At 39.5% G+C, this 24,679-nt stretch overlaps 1 protein-coding gene across 1 annotated transcript; it reads right to left on the reverse strand.

Annotated features, from left to right (window-relative positions):
• Positions 1-22,389: 22,389 nt before the first annotated feature.
• On the reverse strand, positions 22,390-23,376 carry LOC127115452 (uncharacterized; the record flags this gene model as incomplete). The annotated part of the gene is made up of 1 exon (XM_051046993.1): positions 22,390-23,376. A coding segment is annotated over exon 1 (987 nt), but the record flags the coding sequence as incomplete, so codon positions are not given.
• Between the last annotated feature and the right edge of the window lie 1,303 nt (positions 23,377-24,679).

The raw sequence follows: 24,679 nt of genomic DNA on the forward strand, positions 1-24,679 counted from the left end.
ATTCAAAATTACATTCTTTAAAATGCATTTCATGGTAACCATTTACATAGATCATATTGAAAATGTTTCAGAGATGTTACCATTTTTTTAAAGTCAGAAATGTTATCATTAGATATTAGATATGGTAAAATTGGTTTCCTATTCCAGTACTTTTTTTATAGAAATTATGTATATTCAAAACCAAAGTAAGTACACCATATACCAATTTTATAGTTTGGCTTGGCCTGAAAATCATTGTAAGTTTTTGGTTTTAAAGAAGGGGTACTCTTTTCACCCTTAGTGGGGTGGTGCTCCCACACTATCGTGAAAAGTCACAAATGTCTTTAGTATTCGGAGATGCATCTTCAGACGCATCTAAAATTACACCAACAAAAACATGATAAATGGGACACTTCTATTTTGTCCAAAAAGTAAAGTTCGAAGATATATCTTCAAAATCTTCCTTAAACAAATGAATACATATAGAGTTTGAAATGATTTTCTAAGATAGTCTATTTCAAATTTAAGTTGACCATGTAAATCATTGCTTCAACTCTTTCAAATGCAAAAGGCATATGAAGCATCACCTTCAAGAAGTTCTCAGCAAGATAGGTTCTTCTTCCTTGGGTGGTGCCATTTTTAACAAGCTTCCAAGTAGCTCTGTCCCAAGTGTATCACTACTACATGAGGAAAGGTTAATTTAGTATATGGTTCTTCTTCCTCGGGTGGTGCCATTTTTAACAAGCTTCCAAGTAGCTCTGTCCCAAGTGTATCACTACTACATGAGGAAAGGTTAATTTAGTATATGATTATTAGTATACTCGTTAAATATTTGAAGGCCGCTGCGAGAATGACAGTTAATAACCATACCTTATGAACAAAGATATTTAACAGATGCCTAATCAATAATTATTTATCCAATACAAAAACTACAGAAAATCAAAGTCATTTACGAAGTACACATTTGTATGATTTTAGATGCATTCGGAGATTCATTTTTGAATACATGAAGAGTATTTTTGAGGATGGAAAGAACATTTCCCTTAAACAATCTATTCGATCTATTTTTGTCTCATCAATTTATTTTAGAGAAATTTTATCTCAATTTGGCCCGAAAGACTACAAAGAAAACAAGATGCATTGTAACCTTTTATTTTCAAGATTTTTCCTTCCGTAATGGAACCATAATAGTTATGAAAATGTGGAGTTGATCCAAGGAATGGTGACGTGAGAGTGAATATGCAAGATTAACACATCAATACAAAGTCAGTGAGAGTACGTGGAATGATGTAAAGTTGAGATGAATTTAAACTACTTGAAAATGGCGTGCTTCCTCCCTTATATAGTGAAAGTGGTTAAAATTGTCCGTGTGGGCGTTGCATGTTATGCAATGGATCATCTCATTGATCTGGACGGTGTATGATGTGTAAGAGTTCAGAACTACATATCCTTTATGATAGTGAGGGTTAACATGTTCCACACGTGTGTATCCTCAGCGTTCGCCTTTGAATTTTCTTTATTGAACCTTCTAGGCGGTCCAAAACAATTGTCCTTAAACCCCTGTCGTTGCTCTGTATGGAGAGGGTTTCATCGAGTACACTCTTACACCGACTATCCATTGAAGCAAACGAAAAGTCTTGATGAGACGTCAATAATGTTGGGAATATGCGCATCAAGTGTATTACTTGAGTTGGAGGTTGCTTCATAGGAAGCTTTTGATGTGTGTCCTATACTCTTTTAGTAATGATGACTCTCTTATCTTGGGATACTCGAGTTTCTGAAGCGATATTAAAGGAAATCAGGATCGTTGGTAGTGCAAATCTTACTTTACTATAGAAGATCTACCCATAATAGTTTTCTAACTTGCCACTTTCTAACTTGTCATTTGGAGAGTTCAAAATCTTATTCTTCTTCATTAGTTCACCTGAAATGAAGTTGGTAAGCCATCTAAGGCTTTGGTTTTGTTGCTTGTGTCGTTTATTATAGTTTATCATTTACCGCTTTCGTAATTAAGTCTCCTATAATTAGATTTTTGCAAATATCTTAGAACTGATTACATTTCTTTTTTAAATGGTATTTTGCATGCATTAGTCACACTGTTAGTGTTTAAGTATGATCATTATACTTTAAGTTAGTTGATTGAGTTAATGGAACAAGAACCATATTTGAGGTCAGTTTAAGTTATGTAGTAAGTGAAATCTCAAACTATTTTAAAAAACTTGAAAAATTGAGATTCCATGTGTGTTACTCGAATCAGATAGAATATATGTCTCGAATCAAATCTAACAGGGGAAAATAGGAGAATCTTGTGTCTGTGATTCGAATCACAATTTACACTTAATTCAAATCATACAACACTGTGACTCGAGTCACAAGTTACACATGATTCGAATCACACAAGCTTCTGCTAGTCACTGCGCAGTTTGATTCGAATCACAACTTACACATGACTTGAGTCATACCGTTTCGCACATTTTCTTGCTGGCTCTGTCCAATTTGACTCGAATCACAATTTCTACTTGACTCAAATCATGACTCGAATCAATGTATTAACTTGACCCGAATAACAGAAAAACGAGTGACTTCTTTTATGTTGATTTTGTTCCACTCTACTTGTTCACTTGACTCAAATCAATAAATGTTCTTGACTCGAATCAAACATAATTTTTTCACTCATTTTATGCATAATCTCAAGCACCTACATAAATCATTTTCCTCTTTCCCTCACCATTAATTTTTTAGATTATCATTTTTCATTTCTCACTATAATAATGAGAATGATTATTGTGATGATAATCATATCTTTTAAAGTATTTCTAAAAATTTGGAAAAACACTTTCAAAGAACACTTTTTTCAAATCTATCTTTAGTATTTGAACTCATCCTTAACCTCTAGCAAGATTAACATCATTATTGCTTCATTTATGTTGATGTTTGTGAAGTTGTTGAGTTGTAGGTATGTGATAGATCTAGTTATTTGAATATTCTCTCTTGCGATTATTGTTGTACATACTCTTGTTGTTAGATTTATCCCTCAATTAATCAAATTCAATTTGAGCTTTGTGTGAAAATTGAATTATGATAGTTGTTGAATTGGTTGTTTAAGCTGATTCATATTTCTCAATTGTTGTAATTATTGATATTTGAGTTAACTCTAATATCCATTTAATCGTATGTTTTATAAAATTGATGTTATATTTTGCTTTCGTTTGTAATCTGTTATTGTGATATCAACAATTGATCTCAGAGCTTGTAATCTGCACAATTGTTTGAAAAACTCCAATTTTATAACTGGAAATGTTTTTGAAATGGTTTTAGGGGAGTGGCATATTCACCCCCTCTATATTATTTTAATCCCCATATCCTTCACCAACACAATGTTGCTTTCAGTTCTTCTATGCAAAGCTTCGCTTCAGATTCGCTCATACTACCATTTCTCGTTACATGAGATTCCAACTTCATGATCATTATGGGAGAATGTGCTTAGGATTTTGATGCTTATGCTTTTCTTTAAAAGATTTTTCTTTCTGCCAACACCCTCTGATAAGAGTGTTTGTATTTGTGTTTAAACTTGCTTGTTTACTCTACATTATTCATACCAGACTCTATTTCACATAGTTTATTGCTATGGGGACTACACCAATTATGCTTTGGAAGACGAAAATAGACATCTCGACTGATTGGGTGGGCTAGGAAACATTAGAGACTGTCTTTGCTTTCGCTTGCAAGGGTGGCTTAGATAATGATTTTAGTGAGGTGAAACCTTCATCCAACTAGGGGATGCTTCAACTATATGAAGACAAAAGGTTATGTAACAAATACGAAGGGTGCATTATTCGTTTTCATGAGTTCTTATTCTCATTCATGGGCTTCTGTCTTTCATTCAACGAGTTCAAGATTAGTGTCATAAATCATTTATTAATTTTCCATTTGCAACTGCACCCGAAGAGTTATGTGTTTGTCAAGGTTTTTCAATATTGATGCGAATATAAGAGGGGCGTACCGACTTTGATACTCTTATTTCATCTCTTAAAGACTAAAAATATCACGGATAATCACACGCGAGGTCTAACTCTGATTTCTTTGAGGAAAGTCTCCAAATTATTTGAGATATAATCAAACAACATGAAACATATCAAAGACCACTTCTTCTTAGTCACTCGTTTTAACGAATGAGCTCATGCAAAGATATGTAAAATAAAGTCTGGGTCAAAATACATGTGTACGAATTTATTCCGTAAATTCTAGTGCCAGAGTAATTTCTTGATGGAAAAAGGATCTTATGTTAACAAGGAATATGACCTATATAAAGAAGATATATATTTGAAGAGGCAAATGGTGGCCTTTTCCATGGAGCTTGGTTATGTCAACGTCAATATTCCTTCTGATGTAGCATCAAGGATATAATTGAAATAGTTCATTGAGACCCACTGGCTGATGGATGTTAGCACCAAAGAAGAGAGGAAAGATATCTTTGGTAATTGGCATAGAAATCTTATCCCTCTCGATTATTTCCTTGATTGACATTCTTTTTCACATCCCTCATGTTGGTTACACAAATGCGATGAAGTGAGAAAAACAATTCAACAGATGAAAAGGTCTTCCTGGGTTATCCCTCTTCTGGACGGTAACTCAAATACCCCGCCCATTGGGGGAGATTCTACTCCAGGAGTTTCTTCTAGACCAATTATTTAGGTTAGACCTACCTTAGCATAACTGGAAGTCTGAGGTTCACTCGCCCAAGACATGATGGGAGGAAATTTGTGTCCATCGCAACTTAAATGTGAGGAAAGTTCATCTCTTAGTCTTGAACTCGAAGCACCCTAAGGGGACGAGTTATTGAGTAGGAGAGGTCGAGGGAGATCAAGTTCCATATGAGGTTCAACTTCTTCCTCGACCACATTACCTCTTATGCTTCTAGCGCGACTTGGACGACATACTACTAGGAAGATTAGAGCTTATGTTTTTGAGGAATATTAATCTTATCTTACCAACTAGAGTACAATCACCTATGAAGAAGAATTATTAGAGTTGACTTATTTTACTCACCGAACTTCGGCTGTCTTAGCCTTTAGATGTGTCGGTCGGGAGAAGTCTTTATGTCGTACCTCCTTTAGAAGGGAAAAAGGTGCCTTAAGAGAGCATTAAAGCCCCCATCGTCAAGTGATATCGGTATTTGGAGGAGCTTCAAGGGGTCTCCTCTACGTTCACTGATATGGAGGATGTCGTGGGTACTTTTGGGTATCCCGGAATGGCTAGTTACTAATAAGGGGTAAAGCCTTTAATCATCATTTTGGGTTGTGTTGCTTTATCTGTGAGCTTACACCACGGGGTTGATTTCTTTGTTCGTTCGCTTAGAGCGTTTTTGACAACACCCAAAAGTCCCATAACAAGGATTTTGATTGCTTTGATCGTACGCTAGGAGCACTTGCGACAATATCCCCGGTTCGTGAGTATTCTTAGTGATCATAAGAAAAAAGTGTTTAGTGAGAATAGTTTCATTTCATTTGAAGAGGAGTCATTACATTATATTGAATGTTTTTGCAATTTTACGTATTAGATAAAAGGCAACATAACCAAGTGGATAACCCACTGCTTATTCCTTTCTCGTCCTCCGAACTGAGTAGAGTTGGCTGACTATAGTCTTTCACTCGGAGTGATATCCTACATATGTCAAATGAGGGTTATTATCATCATACATGCTAGTATCCACGATCCCTTTTCTAGGAGGTTTGATATCCATCTCTCTTAACTTTTCGATGATGGAAGTCACGTTGATCTCCATGGCTTTCTCTTTCTCTTTATCACTCTGGTCACATTGCAAGGCTTTATGTATCCGCCATGCTTCGACTAGTTTGGAAAAAATGGTCAACGACTCATCATGCATGTTGTGACACTTCACATTAAGGTGTATCGAGGAGGCAATCACATTTAATGTCTCCATGAAGGGTTTACCCATGATGCAATTGTAAATGCTTATGGAGCCACCAAGAATTGAAAGTCAACAATCCTGGTGTTCCTTCCTTCTCCTATGGTGACCATCAGCTCGATATACCCCCATGGACATGTCACAATACCTTTGAAAGCATGTAGATTAGAGCTATCATAGGGACATAGTTTTTCTTTTCTTCAGCCCAAGTTTGTCGAACAACTCGACATACATGATGTCGCAGAAGCTACTGTTGTTAATGAGAACCTTAGACACATCACAATTTTCCATAATGGCAATTACCAATAGGGGAAAAATGTCATTTGAAATCCCTCCCACTTTCTCGTTGTCTAGGAACCCCGTGATATGCCTCAATGGCTTCTTCGCTGAAGATTTTCCTTGCTCATTGTTGAAGGCCATTAACATAACAATCTCTCTCTTGACTATGCCCTTGGAAGGGTCGTTCGACCTTGGGATGTCGTCTGCGATGGAAGAAATATACTAACGCTTCCCTATGTAGTATTATCCTTCCTCACTGCTACCTTTCTTCCCCATGAGTCTGACCATAACTTTGATGTCTATCTTCGAGGACGACTGCTCCCTACGAGGAGATCTCTTTTGCCTTGATAAATCTTCTCGGCCTATGGGCCTTCTCCTTACTTCCTACTTATCTCTTTTGCCCCATTCTTGGCTGTATTCGGAAATACACCATTTCTTTATAAACTATTTTATTACATCCTTCAACTTTATGCAAATGTTAGTATTATGGTCGCAACTCTTGTAGAAATGACAATATTTGGACATGTCCTTCGCGAAAGACTCTCTAACAAGAAATGGGTTTGTCATTCCGGCCTCTTTATATTAAGTGTTAGTGCATTCACGCCAAATCATCTCCCTCGATGCATTCAGAGGGACGTAATACAGGGCCTTTGCTGGGGGTCTTCGCTCTCCTTTGACCCTTCGACGGTTGTTGTCCCTTTCTCGGAACCGATTATATCTAGAATCATGCTCTTTTGTTTTTCTTGACTCTTTTGCTAAGAGATCTTTTTCCCAATTCATATAGGGTTGCACCCTGTTTAGCAATTTTTCATACCCTAATTTTTAACCCTAAGATCCCACATACCATTTGCATCATTGCACACAAACAAGGTCATATCTTGGTCTTTCCCCTTTATCTATCTTTGAGTTTGCTTCTTTCAGGGATCATCAAACACATCTTTGTTGGTTTATTTTACCTATGTTCATATGATTAATTGCTCATCTAACCAGTAATAAAAATACCAAAAATATGTCTTGCATCCCTTAAGTTTATTGTGCAAGGTAAGGGATTTTCAATCAAGAGCACCTCAAAGATTTATGGCTTGCTTCTCAAGGAAAGTCAAACGTGCATGTGTTTATTTCCATGCCTTCTTAACAAGAAACTTCAATCTTTGAGCAATTTAATCAAGGACACCTTATTTTGAGCTCATATATCACCCATGTACTTTGAAATGCAAGGAAAGTCCAAATACACAAGCCTGTTCCAAGTGGTTTGACAAAAAAGTCAACATTTTGAAGTCAAGGTTTCAAAGATCACAACTCCTTCAATTCTAAACAGTTTTGAATGATTCTTTTTTCATATGACTCTTATCAATATCCTTTACAACTTATCTTTACATAACAAGAGCCAATTATGCTTGGAGGATCATCAAAAGTTTGAAGACATTATAGGTCATTTATGGACTTAGTGAAATTTGACCTATTTTCAAGTGACTTTTTTCTCAATTTTGAAAGATCATAACTTCTTTAATTTTCAACATATGAAGCTTATTCTTTTTACACAATGTCATTTGTGATACCCTCTACAAGTTTTCTTCAAGGACCAAGGTCAAAATACGTATTGAAGGCCATATAGTTCATTAAAATATTACAGGTCATTTTTAGCCATGAAACACTCGAATTTTTCTAAGTTATATGATCAGTTTTTCATGCCAACTTCAACATGACATAACTTTGTACTCAAGCATCCAAATGCAACCTTTCTTGGCACATTATAATCTCTGCCGTGGTGTTAACACATTGCAAAAACAATGGGATCAAAAAGCCTCCTGAGTAGGGTGCCCCATTAGGTTGAACATGGTAACTTGGAACTGAAGAAATTGCCATTTCCCGAGTTTTGGACTTCACTAATCTCAATTCCAAGCCAAATTAGCATGTGTTTTGGACCTAAACATGTTTAAACAAGTCTCCAAAAGTTAATTGACCATTAAAACGCATCATTTGGCTAAGTTTTAATGAGTTCCAAGTCACATTTTTCTCACACTCGGATCAAATTCATTTTGCACGAATTCTACATCATTTCACACGTATTTAGATCCAATCACATTCCCTATAAATAGAGGAAGCTATTGCATTCATTTCTAAGCTTTTGAGAGCCAAGAAATCCCTGCTACAACTTGAATTTTTTTCAGAAAATTCAACTATCGTGTTTTGAGTTTCAGTTTCTTTCAATCCAAATTCTTGATTCCATTAGCTTGTTTCTAAATTTACTAAACGATGAAACTCCTGTGAGAGCTCACCGGAGTTTTCTCAAGTTGTCTGAGTTTGATCAGACACATTGGAGGAACGAAATGTTTTGATTGATTGGATTTAAATTGGATCTTGTGTTTGGCTTGCAGCGCGTTGTAGCACCTCAAATTTGCACCTCCCATTTTGTAGATTCATTTTCATTTCAGGCCATTTGCATTGCATTGTCCACTGCATAGCATTGCATTGTCCATTGCCAAGTCATCAGTCATCAGTCAGACTGGTCAGGAGGCTCAATTGTGCAAGCAAGCAAGTGCATTTCTTATGGAAGAAAAGCCCTAGGGTTGATTCAATGTATTCATGTGACCTAGGGATCATTTTGAAGTGGTTTGGACAAAGGTTGGATGTTCAGAAGTCATCAGTCATTGCACAATGCATCTGAAACCCTAGAAAGTCAACCAAAGTCAACAATCAATTCAATCATGGATTTGAAGGTGGGAGATGGTTAGAGAGGCCTCATTCATGTCCATACAAGTCTCATTTGACATTTCAAACATCAACAATGAAGAATTTGAGGTCAGATGAAAAGTTTCCAAAAATAGCAGGTGACCTGTAATTTGAAATTGCCAAAAATGGAAAGGTCTTCTCCTCAAGTTTACATCATCAAGAAAGCTTCAAATGAAATTTTGTCCAACATGAAAGTTGAAGATCTTGCTCTCCCATTTCCAAAAAGTCCAAGAACATGAATTTCTCATGTGTGGTTGAAAAGATATGGATCAATCTTTGCCAAGAAAATTTGAACTTCACAAGTGCATAACTTTTGAACCATAAGGCCAAATGGAGTGGGATTTTTTGCAACATTCATGTCTTGACATATACTATTCAAATCATGCATCATAAACCATGTATTTCCATCACATAATTTTTTGATTTTTCACTTTATTTTTTGGATGGAATTTTCAAATTTTAAAATAATGCATTGTTTACACTTGGCAACACTTCCATTGGCTTACAAACAGAATTTTGAATGGATTTAGGCCCAATTTCGTGTACTGTTCCATTCATACCATGCATAGAGGTGGAAATATCAATTTGCATAAACACTTGTTTTCACTAATTCCACTTGCCAAATGCCTAAACATGATTAAGAACTTGATTAACAGATGGTATATAAGTGAAACCCTAACAGATTTCAGCATTAACACATCAAAAACTTTCAGATCTGGATCTACTTGCAATTTTCACCATTTTGCTCTCTCACTTTTTTTGTAAAATTCTTCAAATCCATTGCTATTTTCTCGACTGAATCATCATCCACAATCATATTGGAGCTGGATTGAAGCTAGAATTCATCATTTTCGTGCACATTTAGGAACTGTTAAAGCAAGCTTCCATTCATGGCAGTTGAAGGTTTGAGCTGCATCAAGCACAATTGAGCAATAATCCTTCATCCATTCATCTACCTAAGCCTTGAGGAACTTCTGTTTGCGCCTTACCAAGTCTGAAATTCACGAATCCAGTTCTGCAATTGCTTGAAGGTAAGATTTCTAATGTCACCATTCTTGAAATCATGATATGCATGTTGTAGGTCTTTCATCACTGATTGCTCTGAGCTTTGAATCATCGATTTCCATGCTAAATTGACTGAGTTATGCTGTTTTAAAGATTGACATATGATTCTTCATTGCTTCGATTTGCTTTGTTTGGTTAGAACTAGGATAAATTATGTATGGATTATGAATGTGTGTTGCAAGATCTGCAAGATGGTGTGCTGGATTTAAATTTCTGTGCATGATTGTTCTTGACCTGGAAATTTGTGATGAACACGATGAATCTGTTTGAAGGCGCTAGGGTTTTCATTTCCCAGAACTCGTTTGATCTGCTTCAGCGTGCCTTGTATGCGTTTTTATGTTATTAAGCCATGTATTGGACCACGTGGCGCAGGCTTGGCATTTTGATTGGCCAGCATTGAATCCCTTGTCCCCTTCCGTTTAATGAAACGGGGCGTTTTGCCCCCAGCACCGTCCAAATTAATTAAATAATTATTTAATCCATATTTCATTAATTCCATTTTTCTTTTTTAACATTTTATTTCATTTCACATTCCAATCTTCCAAAATTCATAACTCATTGATGGATGATCCAAATGAGATGAGATTTTTTGCATGATTTTCCTCATGATGTATTCTATTTTATGGTGATTTTTCCAGAAATTGTACACGCCTGGATTTTTATTTTGCCTAGAGAATGTCCATACATGTGTTTTCTTGACATGCCTTGCCATTTTGATTGTGAAATGATGAGATTTTATCCAACATTCTTGAAATTCTGTGTGCTTAAAATAGACATCCTAATGGTCATTTTGGTATAGAGTTTGCATTTTTCTCATTTCTGGTTGTGGAGATATGCTTTGGTTAAGGTAAGTGTGACAATGTGTGTCACACCATTGCTTGCTTGACTTTCTGATTTTATTTGCCATTCCAATTCAATGCCAATTAATCTGATTTTTTGCATGAGATTTCTTCTGGATGTTAGGTTTGATCATGAATTTTTGTAGAATTTTTGGAATCATTTCTGATTTGTTTGGGATTTTCCTTGCTGATTGGTCATGTTTGGACTTTTGGATAGTCATGAACTTAGAAGATTTGTGAAATGCTTGATGTTTATCATATGAACCTGAAATTTTGCACATGCATTTTAGACACTTTGAAGTTTGCTATGGCTTTAGTTTGATGCATTTATCATGTTTGGATTCTGTTTTAGGCTTGTGCTAAGTGGATGTATGAAATTGTGCTTCATTTGAGCCTATTTTGGTTGTCTTGACTTGATGAATTTATTTGCCTTGCCTAAACTTGTCCAAATGCTTTGAAATTTGGTGTGATGATCATGTGATGTGTGCTGTTTAGGCATGATTTTTCTTGAGATTTATTGAATCACTTTTGAGTTGATGTGGATTGGTTCATTCTGTTTGCTTCTATGAGCTTTCAACTTGCATGCTTTGCACTAAATGCCTTGTGAAATGAAATTGGTTGATGATATGGATATGAGACCACTTGGATATTGTTCTTATTTGATTAAGCTTGATTCATGCCAATTTTCATGTTCTGTTTTGAATTATTTCTCTCATTTTGACCCTAGGCCTTGTCCTAGAGGTTTGCCTCTCACATTTGAGCTTTGTTTCAGGTTAAAAAGCACAATTGCCATGCTTGACGATATTCACTCATTTGGAGTTGATCCATTGCTTGTTGGTGACTAATCTTGAGTTTGTGTTGTAGGCTTTGAAGCTTAAGCTTAGGCTTTGTGGCTTGCACCTTTGTGCATTGATGCTTGTTTGTCTGCTTGTGTACAGTTGACTGTCTGTTGTCTGTTTGACTTTTGTTTGAGTTGTGTACTGATTATGTTGGATTGTTTTCAGGTACCTTAGTTGCTATAGTTCCTTTGTGAACTTGCTTTTGCTTGCTTGATAGCTTAAGCATTGAGGTATAACTTCTCTGACTTCATGTAGTCTGGAAGACCTGGCCTGTTATGTGGTCAGGCACCTGTCTGAAGTCCTCCTTAAGAGGCAATGTTTGTGATTGTTTATCTTTGTCCCCTGTACATATCAAAGACCTCCTAAGTGAAGAGGCATTGGCAGATACAAGAGATGTGTAGTCCATCTCCTGCTAATCAGTGAGTCATCCACTTTGCTCACACACCTTGTGTTGATGCATTGTGGATAATAGCCCAAAATCTTTGTTGTGTCAGTCATGTGGATAGAAGAGTTCCAACTTTCTGAACTCCCACACTTTCATTTGTCTGAAGCTCTCTCGGGCCAGGGATAAGAGCTGTGAGGCACACCCCTCACTTCCTATTTCATCTGCTTCACCCTAACTCTCAATGTTAGGGTTAAGAGCTAACATCACCCTGTTACAGTGGTTTGTTTGTCAAGGTTGATATGACCCCTCGACTAAAACCTAACCTTGATTGAGCCAACTGATTGCATATAGTGTGTGCTATTTGTGCTTGTGTGTTTGTGCTTTTTTTTTTAGTTTAGCTTGCTTCCTGTGCAAGTTAGGTTTAGTTTGGCTTGCTTCCTGTGCAAGTCATGTTTAGGTTAGCTTGCTTCCTATGCAAGTTAGGTAGAAACCTTAACATAGGGCAATGATGCATGACAACTTCTAGGCTCGAGTCGTAGTCTCCCTAGTAGTTTGTGTCTCCCTTTGTATCTGGTTAGGCTAGTCCTTTGTCCCTGCGTAGGGGAACTACGTCGCCCTGATCCTCATACCAGATGAGGTACGTAGGCAGGAGATGAGCAGATCTCTCTGGGCGCCCTTTTTGTTTTGTTTGTGTGAGTTGTTTCTCCTTGTTTGGTTCGGAGTCTGATGTAAGTCCAGCGATTGGCATTCGGTTTCCATGTTTGCCTGTTTCTGTGGAGTCTGACGTAAGTCCAGCGATTGGCAGTCGGTTTCCTGTTTGTGGTTTTGTTTGGCGTGCGTTAGCCGAGCTACGAGTGCTCTGATTCTTCTTTAGTCCGAGAAGATACGTATGCATAGGATGCGACATCCTAGCGAGCACGTTTTCCCCTAGTCTGAACTACGTCGACTCTGATGTCTATGCCTGATAGACTACGTAGGCCCAGGATGCGATATCCTGCCGAGTTTAGTTTCTCTTGTTTTCTGTGTCTCTTTCAGCCAGTGTTTGATGTTTGTGAGCAGTGTTTTAGCAACCATATTCCTTCCTTTTGTGCGTGGATCCCGTCGAGTACGACGGATGCGTAGGGGTGCTAATACCTTCCCTTCGCATAACCGACTCCCGATCCCATTCTCTTTGGTCGCGAGACCATGTCTTTCCAGGTTTACTTCGAGCGTTTCCTTTCCCTCTTTTGGGATAAATAACGCACGGTGGCGGCTCTGTTGTTCTGTTTTCCCGCCGGTTTTTCGCGTAATGCGACAGCTGGCGACTCTGCTGGGGACAAAGAGAAGTTGACCTCTTGCTGGTCCATCTTCCCTAAGCGAGTCTCTCCTAGCGCTCTCTAGGTTAGGGTTTGGTTGCTTTTGCTGTTTCATTTGTTGCATTCATTTATTTGTTGTTTGCATTTATTGTTTGCATTTATGTTTGCATTTGTGTTTGCATTCATTCATATTCATCTGTTCATCTGGCTGGCTGGTTGTCTCTTTCTCTCTGTTGGGGTGGGAGTTACTTGAGGTAAAAGGCCCAATACCCAGGCCATGAGTGAAATCTAGGATACTTAGGAATAGAGCGATTCATGGGAAGCGGGTGGTATTGCGCCACTTAGCGGAACATTGACATCACGAGCAGTTCAGACCCTGATGGGATATTATCGTTACATACTTCGGGTGTGTATATGATGATATTCTATGAAAGGTTATTTATGCTGCGTTTCTCTCGACCTTACCCTGGCCTAGATGACACCCGTGAGTGGGGAGGGAATGATCATTATTACAGGTACAGTTGGTGACTTGTGGTCCTGTTGGTGACTATGGGTTCAGATGACAGTTTCTCAAATGACTTTGGGTTTCAGATGAATTGTGGTTCCGAGTTTAAACCGAAGCTTCGATCCTGTGTTCTGAGATACACAGCCAGCCAGTCTTGTCTGCATCATTTGCATCATAACATGTTTATTTTCAAAAAAATAAGCAATATAAAAAATTGAAAAAAAAAGAAAAAGAAAAAAGAAAAGCTAATCTCTGCATGCATATCATTTCTCAGGTACATTCCAGAGTTTATTCACTGATAGAGATGGCAACAATCCCAGAGTTGAAGCGGAAGACTTGCTCCTACAGTTTTCACCGTGAGCCTTTGACGTCTCTGATAGAGTTGAGCAACCTTGTAACCAGTGGTAATCAGAAGGGGTTTGTGGATCAGTATGGGGATATTCTGACACTGTTGAAGATGGTAGTTGATCCAGTGCCGTTGCAGACTCTTCTACAGTTCTACGACCCAGAGCTTCGTTGTTTCACCTTTCAAGATTATCAATTGGCGCCTACTCTTGAGGAGTACTCCATTCTGCTGAGTGTCCCGATCCGGTATCAGGTTCCTTTCTTGGATGTGCCTAAGGAGATTGATTTCAGAGTGGTTGCCAGAGCTCTCCATTTGGGTATCAAAGAAGTCAGTGATAGTTGGAAGTCCAGTGGGGATGTTGAGGGTTTGCCTTTGAAGTTTCTGTTGAGGGTAGCTAGAGAAGAAGCAGAGAAGGGAAATTGGGAAGCTTTTCATGCTCAGTTGGCCATCATGATCTATGGGATTGTATTGTTTCCGAGTATGCCCAACTTTGTGGACTATGCTGCAGTTATTATTTTCCTTGGGGGAAACCCGGTTCCTACTCTGTTAGCTGACACTTACTATGCTATTCACAGTAGGCATAGTAAGGGTGGAGCTATCAGATGCTGTCTCCCACTTTTGCTCAGATGGTTCTTGTCTCTCCTGCCAGTCAGTGGACCTTTTACGGATGCTCAGAGCACGCATAAGTGGACTCAGAGGGTTATGTCTCTTACCTCCTATGATATCAGATGGCAGTGATACCGGATGGATGTGCGGAATGTTATTATGAGTTGTGGAGAGTTCCGGAATGTGCCACTTGTGGGGACTAAGGGTTGCATCAATTACAACCCGGTTCTTTCTCTTCGCCAGTTAGGGTTTGTGATGAATAGAAGACCACTTGATGCTGAGATAGCTGAAAGTGTGTATTTTGAGAAGCAGAGTGACCCGACTAGATTGGAGCAGATAGGAAGAGCTTGGAAGACTATTGGTGTGAAGGATGGATCTGTCTTAGGGAAGAAGTTTGCCATTGCTATGCCTGATTACACTGAGTGGGTCAAGGAGAGAGTGGAGACTTTGTTGTTACCCTATGATAGGAGGGAGCCATTGCAGGAGCAACCACCTTTGATCCTTGCTGAGAGTGTGCCTGCCGAGCACTACAAGCAAGCCCTGATGGAGAATCGTAGGTTGAGAGAGAAGGAGCAAGATACCCAGATGGAGCTTTACAAAGCCAAAGCTGATAGGTTGAACTTGGCTCATCAACTCAGAGGAGTGCAGGGAGAAGATGCTAGTAGATTGAGAAGCAAGAAGAGATCCTACGAGGAGATGGAAGCCATGTTAGATGCAGAACACCGAGAGTGCTTGAGGCTGCAGAGAGCTGAAGCCAGTTATCAGAAGAAGATCAGAGACCTGGAGAAGCAACTTAGAGACAAAGACATCCAGTTGAACATCACTCCTCTACCAGAATGTTCAGAATGCGCCCTGTTGATAGACCAGTGTCAGTACCTGAAGACTCTCATTCCGGGAGACCGTCTGTCTTAGCTTGTATCTTTGATGTGTATGTTGAGAATCACCTCCAGGCTTGTTGGATGGGATTCATCGTTGTACTCCGATTATTTGGATCTTTGTTGACTTTGTTGTATGAGCCTGTTGCTCTTATCTATAGATAAGGTTGTTGGTGTCTCATTTTGTTCTCATTTACCTCGTATATCTTGTTCCCTTGTTGCTGCAGGTTGCCATCTTTTGAGGATGAACCAGGCTCTTTGAATGCCTGAGAAATGAACATATCATGTGCATCATATGCATCATTAGCACCATACTCATATCATTTTGCATAACAGGTGTTCTTGTTCGTGACTTCTCACTTTGGTTCCTGTGTTCAGGCAGGATAGCTGATCAAAGACCGCATCGCTACTCAACCAGACTGAATCATCAAAGGAACATGGATCAAGTGCAAGCTGAGTTAGCCGAGATGAGGGCTAACATGGCCCAGTTCATGCATATGATGCAAGGGGTTGCGCAAGGTCAAGAAGAGCTTCGAGCTCTAGTCCAGAGACAAGAAGCTGCAATTCCACCGGTCAACCATGCTCTGCCAGAGGGAGGCCCGATCAATGACCCTACTGCGGCTGTGCCCATCAACAACTATGCTGTAGGGGATGAGTTGAGGGGTATTCAAATCAACAGTCAACCTATTGCTCCAGATACCGCTAATGCCAGAGTAGTCCGTGCTCCGGCCCGTAATCCGGCTCCGATTGTTGACAGACAAGAGGATATGTTCACTCTGCTCAGTGAAGACGAAGACGTTGTGGGAAGGGTTGATGAGAGGGACCGTAAGGTTGATGCCCTTGCTGAGAAAATCAGAGCTATGGAATGTCAGAACTCCCTTGGTTTTGATGTGACCAATATGGGTCTGGTAGAGGGGTTGAGGATTCCCTACAAGTTCAAAGCACCCTCATTTGATAAATACAACGGTACTTCTTGCCCTCGCACCCATGTGCAGGCGTACTACAGGAAGATCTCTGCTTACACAGACGATGAGAAAATGTGGATGTATTTCTTCCAGGACAGTCTATCTGGGGCCTCCTTGGATTGGTACATGGAACTGAAGAGAGATTCTATCCGATGCAGGAGGGATCTGGGTGAGGCCTTCTTGAGGCAATACAAACATAACATGGACATGGCGCCGAGCCGGACTCAGCTGCAGAGTCTTTGTCAGAAATCAGGTGAGAGTTTCAAGGAGTACGCCCAGAGATGGCGTGAGCTAGCTGCCAGAGTACAACCCCCTATGCTGGAGAGGGAGTTAACTGACATGTTCATTGGTACCTTGCAAGGAGTATTCATGGACCGGATGGGAAGCTGCCCATTCGGTAGTTTTTCAGATGTCGTCATATGTGGGGAGAGGACTGAGAGCCTGATCAAAGCCGGAAAGATTCAAGATGTGGGCTCTTCATCGTCTAAGAAACCGTTTGCTGGGGCACCTCGCCGGAGAGAGGGTGAAACCAATGCTGTACAACACCGAGGGAATGTGTACAGAGGAAGTGTGAATAGAAATCAGTATTGCCCGGTTGCTGCTGTAACTGTAACACCCTTCTAAATACCCCAAATATTTAATTAAAACAACAGCATATAAATCAATATCAGAGTAATCATGCACCAAGGGTGTCACATAATACTTCACATAATTCACCGTAAAAATCAGTCATGCTCATTATTTAATCCAACATGAACACTTCTTTAAAAATTCGCAGCGGATAGAAACATTCAACATCTGTAATATCTTAAAATTAACATTTATTCAACAAATAAAACATCCCGTCCCGATGTTACATCTATCAGAGCATGACCCACTAAAACCACTCTAGACTTCAAGCACTAGCTTCTACTCAACTCACTGCTCGTTACCTGAAAAATATAACTGTAAGGGTGAGTTCCTCAATCGATATAACAAATATTATAAATCATCATGTTATGTTAAGTAACTTTACACGTTAATCACCCACATCATATCATGCATTCGGTAGCAGCATATTCAACTCAACATCATATTCAAACACAACGTAAATGCAACTCAAATGAGACTCGACTCTTCATGCATGTGGTACCATTTGGAGTAAAACTCCCAACTTAAAATCATTGCCAGTTTAGTGGGCATCAAGGCATAAGCCTTCAACTTTCAACTTAAAATTTTTGCCAATCCAGGCCAACGTGGTGTGAGCAAAAGCCCCATAATTTTGCCAATCCAGGCCAACGTGGTGTGAGCAAAAGCCCCGACTTAATGCATATGAATGTATATGGCATGTACGACTTGAAAGTTCAACAACATAATAACAACGACAACATAACAGCTTTTTCAGCAACAACAACTTAAAAATCAACTTTGGCTCATCAGCCTACAACTCAGCATTTTCCACAAAACAACTTATCAACATATTTGCATCAACATTTCACAACATAGACTCCACGAATTTATTTATCACAATTGGATACAATAGGCCAATCACCAATTACACTTACATCGTAAAAATCAACCATTTTTACATACTGCAACAGTGTTAACCGGTTAACGCTATAGGTTAACCGGTTAACGCAGGAAAATTACACTTCCAGGCAAAACGCAACAGTGTTAACCGGTTAACGCTATAGGTTAACCGGTTAACGCAGGCAAAACTCAACATTTTTCACAATTTATAACAGTGTTAACCGGTTAACACCCTGGGTTAACCGGTTAACGCAGGCGAAACAGCAGTTCCTGCGCTAACACAAGGCAGAATGCAGAGTTTCCGCATTTTCCGCCGTTGGAGGACTTCCGGACCTCCGATTCAACTTCCGTAAAAAGCTATACGCTCAGAAATTCACAATACACTCAAACACAAATTCAATTTCAGCTTTAATACAACTTATTCAACATAATTTCTCAGCATTCTAAATCCCAATTAGGGTCAATCGACGGCTTATCACTACCCATTACATGTTAATCGATAATACCCATTAAACGACGATAAACCCCCCTTACCTTAACAATCCGGCAACTCTTCGAGCTTCAAGCTTTTCCGTTCTCCAACCTTTGCTCTACAGCTCCTTCTCTTGCCCTTTTCCTCTTTCACGATGCTTCTCTGCTTTTTCACGTAAAGCCCTTCTGTTCCCAAAAATGAGACTCTTTCTCTTATTTCCAACTTATATATTTTCCAAATAATTATTATTCCAAATAATAATAATAATAATCCAATAATTCAACTTTATTTAATTAAATTAATAAAATAATATTAACTCAATTAAATAATTCTCTTATTTTAATCGGGGTGTTACAACTCTCCCCCACTAAAAGAGTTTTCGTCCTCGAAAACATACCTCAAGCAAATAACTCCGGATAAGACTCCTTCATCTGACTCTCCGGTTCCCAAGTTACATTGCCACCTGCTGGTCCTCCCCAAGCTACCTTCACCAAGGCAATCTCTTTACCCCGCAACTGCTTCAACTCTCGATCCTCGATCCTCATAGGTGATGTTTCAACAGTCAGGTTATCTCTCACCTGTACATCATCTACTTGGACTACATGCGACGGATCATGAATGTACCTCCTCAACTGAGACACATGAAAAACCTCATGCAAATTCGCAAGTGACGGCGGTAAAGCGACACGATAGGCTACCTCTCCTATCCTCTCTAAAACCTGATAAGGACCAATAAATCGAGGTGTCAACTTCTTCGACTTCAAAGCCCGACCAACACCTGTTATCGGAGTAACACGAAGAAACACATGATCTCCCTCTTGAAACTCAAGTGACTTCCTCCTCTTGTCATGATAACTCTTCTGACGACTCTGAGCCATCCTCATCTTCTCCTGAATCATCTTAATCTTTTCTGTAGTCTGTTGAACAATTTCCGGTCCGACCACAGCACTCTCACCGGACTCATACCAACATAACGGTGTCCGACATCTCCTACCATACAAAGCTTCAAACGGCGCCATACCAATGCTCGAATGAAAACTATTGTTGTAGGTAAACTCAATCAAAGGTAAATAACAATCCCAACCACCTCCTTTTTCCAAAACACAAGCTCTCAAAAGATCCTCTAATGACTGAATCGTCCTCTCAGTCTGACCGTCAGTCTGCGGATGATATGCAGAACTCAATCTCAGCTTAGTTCCCAAAGCTCTCTGCAAACCTTCCCAGAACTTCGATGTAAATCTAGGATCTCTGTCCGAAACAATACTCGACGGAATACCATGCAACTTACAATCTTCTCAATATACAACTCAGCCAATTTCTCTAACGGATAATCCATTCTAATCGGAATGAAATGAGCCGACTTTGTCAATCTGTCAACAATCACCCAAATAGCTTCAAAATTCTTAATTGTCCTCGGTAAACCAGAAACAAAATCCATACTAATACTATCCCACTTCCACTCTGGAATAGCCAACGGTTGCATTAGCCCAGACGGCTTCTGATGCTCAATCTTTGACTTCTGACAAGTCAAACAAGAATAAACAAAGCTCGCGATTTCTCTTTTCATTCCCGGCCACCAAAATAACTTCTTCAAATCATGATACATCTTCGTGGCTCCAGGATGAATACTCAACCCACTACGATGTCCTTCTTCAAGAATACTCTTCTTAAGCTCGGTAACATCCGGAATACACACCCGACTACCAAACTTCAAAATACCATTCTCATCAACTCTGAATTCGCCACCTTGACCTTGATTCACTAGAGTCAACTTATCAACCAAAAGCATATCAGATTTCTGACCCTCTCTGATCTCATCCAGAATACCACTCGTCAACTTCAACATTCCCAATTTAACACTATTGTGAGTACTCTCACACACCAAACTCAAGTCTCTAAACTGTTCAATTAAATCCAATTCCTTAACCATTAACATAGACATATGTAATGATTTCCGACTCAATGCATCAGCCACTACGTTTGCTTTACCCGGATGGTAATTCAAACCAAAGTCATAATCCTTCAGAAACTCTAACCATCTTCTCTGCCTCATATTCAGCTCTTTCTGATCAAACAAATACTTTAAACTTTTATGGTCACTGAAAACCTCAAATCTTGACCCGTACAAGTAATGTCTCCATAACTTCAGAACAAACACCACAGCTGCCAACTCTAAATCGTGCGTCGGATAGTTCCTCTCATGAACCCTCAGCTGTCTTGAAGCATAAGCTATAACCTGCTTATTCTGCATCAACACGCCACCCAAACCCAACAATGAAGCATCACAGTAAACCTCAAATGGTTCCGACGGACTCGGTAATATCAGAATAGGAGCAGTAGTCAACCTTCTCTTTAACTCTTGGAAACCTTCTTCACATTTTGAGTCCCAAACAACGCTTGCCCCTTTCTAGTCAACATCGTCAACGGTAACGCCAACTTGGAAAATCCCTCAATGAACTTCCTATAATAACCAGCCAAACCAAGGAAACTTCGAATCTCAGCAACAGACTTCGGAGCTTCCCACTTAGACACCGCTTCAATCTTAGAAGGATCAACAACAACGCCACCTCTTGAAATCACATGACCAAGAAAACTCACCTCTCCTAACCAAAATTCACACTTGGATAGTTTAGCAAATAACTTCTTTTCTCGTAGAACTTCTAAAACCACTTTCAAATGCTCAGCATGCTCTTCTTCAGATTTCGAATACACCAAAATATCATCAATAAACACCACAACAAACTTGTCTAGGTACGGATGGAAAATCCTATTCATATACTCCATAAATACTCCAGGTGCATTAGTCACACCAAAAGGCATTACAGAATACTCATAATGTCCATACCTTGTTCTGAAAGCAGTCTTCTGAATATCCTCTGTTTTCACACGGATCTGATGATACCCAGATCTCAAATCTATTTTACTGAACACACTTGCACCAACCAACTGATCCATCAAATCATCAATCCTCGGCAACGGATACCGATTCTTGATCGTCACTTTATTCAGTTGCCTGTAGTCCACACACAACCTCATAGTACCTTCTTTCTTCTTAACCAATAGCACTGGTGCACCCCACGGTGACACACTCGGACGAATAAATTTCTTATCCAACAGATCTTCCAACTGACTCTTCAATTCAGTTAACTCAACAGCAGACATACGATACGGAGCCATCGATATCGGTCTAGTACCAGGTACCAAATCAATCGAGAACTCCACTTCACGCTCTGGTGGTAATTCATTCACTTCTTCTGGAAACACATCAGGAAAATCACACACCACGGCTAGATTGCCAATCACCAGTTTATCCTTAGCCTCCAAAGTCGCTAACAGCATAAACAACTCTGCCCCCTCAGCTACTGCCTCATTCACTTGCCTTGCTGATAGAAACAAACTCTTTCCCTCCTCACTCTCAGGAAATATCACAGTCTTATCAAAACAATTGATAGAAACTCGGTTAAACACCAACCAGTTCATACCCAGAATAACATCAATCTGCACTAGTGGAAGACACACTAGGTCCATCCCAAAGTCCCTACCAAAAATACTCAAAGGACAATTTAAACAAACCGAAGTAGTAGTCACTGAACCCTTCGCAGGAGTATCAATTATCATACTACCGAACATCTCAGATATCTCTAACTTAAGTTTCACAGCACAATCCAAAGATATAAAGGAATGAGTCGCACCTGTGTCAATAATAGCTACAAGAGGAAAGCCATTAATATAACACGTACCTCGGATCAAACGATCATCTGCAGAAGTCTCAGAACCCGATAAAGCAAAGACCTTGCCTCCTGACTGATTCCCTTTCTTCGGCTTCTGACACTGACTTCCAATATGCCCTTCTTCGCCACAATTAAAACAAATCACTTCTTTGTGCTTGCAATCAGCTACTGCATGACCAATCTTACCACAGCGAAAACACCTCTTTACTTCAGCAGTGCATACATTACTCTTATGACCAGCTTGACCACATTTGAAGCAAACTATACCAGCAGGAGCACCTCCCCCACTAGCTCTCTGAGCCGGAGCAGCTCTTTGCTTCCCCTTTCCAGCTGGAACATCATACGGCTTGCCACGGTTTTGATGTTGCTTGCCTCTGCGATCACTGACAATCTTGTAATGAGCATTATTGTCTTCTTCAAATATCCTGCAGCTATCAACCAAATCAGTAAAAATGCGTATCTTCTGATACCCAACAGCCTTCTTAATTTCAGAGCGCAATCCATTTTCAAACTTGATGCACTTTGAAAATTCAGCACCAGCACCAGTGTAATGAGGATAAAATTTGGACAGCTCCACAAATTTCGCAGCATAATCAGTGACAGACATGTTTCCTTGCTTCAGCTCAAGGAACTCAATTTCCTTCTTACCACGGACATCTTCCGGATAATACTTTCTCAGGAATTCCCTACGGAATACATCCCAAGTAATGACTTCACCTGCCGCGGTCAATCTCTCGTGAGTCTCCAGCCACCAGTCATCAGCTTCGACTGCTAGCATGTGAGTACCATACCGAACCTTCTGAGCTGGAGTGCAATCCATAACACGGAAGATTCTCTCAATCTCTTTCAACCATCCCAAGGCTGCATCAGGATCATGCTTCCCTTTAAACACCGGCGGATTCTCTCTCTGAAAAGTCGCCAAGCTACGTGATCCAGCATCTCCACCAGCGTTTGGCAAGTTCTGCACAGCTTGTGCCATCGCTTGCATTGCGGCAGCCATCGCAGCGTCATTCCTTCCAGCCATTTCAACTTATCAATACAACACAACTTAACGTTAGATTAATAACAATTACACAATTGTTAGACAGTAACGACACGACAACTGGCCGGACAGACCAACCTGCTCTGATACCACTAATGTAACACCCTTCTAAATACCCCAAATATTTAATTAAAACAACAGCATATAAATCAATATCAGAGTAATCATGCACCAAGGGTGTCACATAATACTTCACATAATTCACCGTAAAAATCAGTCATGCTCATTATTTAATCCAACATGAACACTTCTTTAAAAATTCGCAGCGGATAGAAACATTCAACATCTGTAATATCTTAAAATTAACATTTATTCAACAAATAAAACATCCCGTCCCGATGTTACATCTATCAGAGCATGACCCACTAAAACCACTCTAGACTTCAAGCACTAGCTTCTACTCAACTCACTGCTCGTTACCTGAAAAATATAACTGTAAGGGTGAGTTCCTCAATCGATATAACAAATATTATAAATCATCATGTTATGTTAAGTAACTTTACACGTTAATCACCCACATCATATCATGCATTCGGTAGCAGCATATTCAACTCAACATCATATTCAAACACAACGTAAATGCAACTCAAATGAGACTCGACTCTTCATGCATGTGGTACCATTTGGAGTAAAACTCCCAACTTAAAATCATTGCCAGTTTAGTGGGCATCAAGGCATAAGCCTTCAACTTTCAACTTAAAATTTTTGCCAATCCAGGCCAACGTGGTGTGAGCAAAAGCCCCATAATTTTGCCAATCCAGGCCAACGTGGTGTGAGCAAAAGCCCCGACTTAATGCATATGAATGTATATGGCATGTACGACTTGAAAGTTCAACAACATAATAACAACGACAACATAACAGCTTTTTCAGCAACAACAACTTAAAAATCAACTTTGGCTCATCAGCCTACAACTCAGCATTTTCCACAAAACAACTTATCAACATATTTGCATCAACATTTCACAACATAGACTCCACGAATTTATTTATCACAATTGGATACAATAGGCCAATCACCAATTACACTTACATCGTAAAAATCAACCATTTTTACATACTGCAACAGTGTTAACCGGTTAACGCTATAGGTTAACCGGTTAACGCAGGAAAATTACACTTCCAGGCAAAACGCAACAGTGTTAACCGGTTAACGCTATAGGTTAACCGGTTAAAGCAGGCAAAACTCAACATTTTTCACAATTTATAACAGTGTTAACCGGTTAACACCCTGGGTTAACCGGTTAACGCAGGCGAAACAGCAGTTCCTGCGCTAACACAAGGCA

Source organism: Lathyrus oleraceus, chromosome 1 (genome assembly GCF_024323335.1).
Source record: "Lathyrus oleraceus cultivar Zhongwan6 chromosome 1, CAAS_Psat_ZW6_1.0, whole genome shotgun sequence".
Lineage (NCBI taxonomy): Eukaryota > Viridiplantae > Streptophyta > Magnoliopsida > Fabales > Fabaceae > Lathyrus > Lathyrus oleraceus.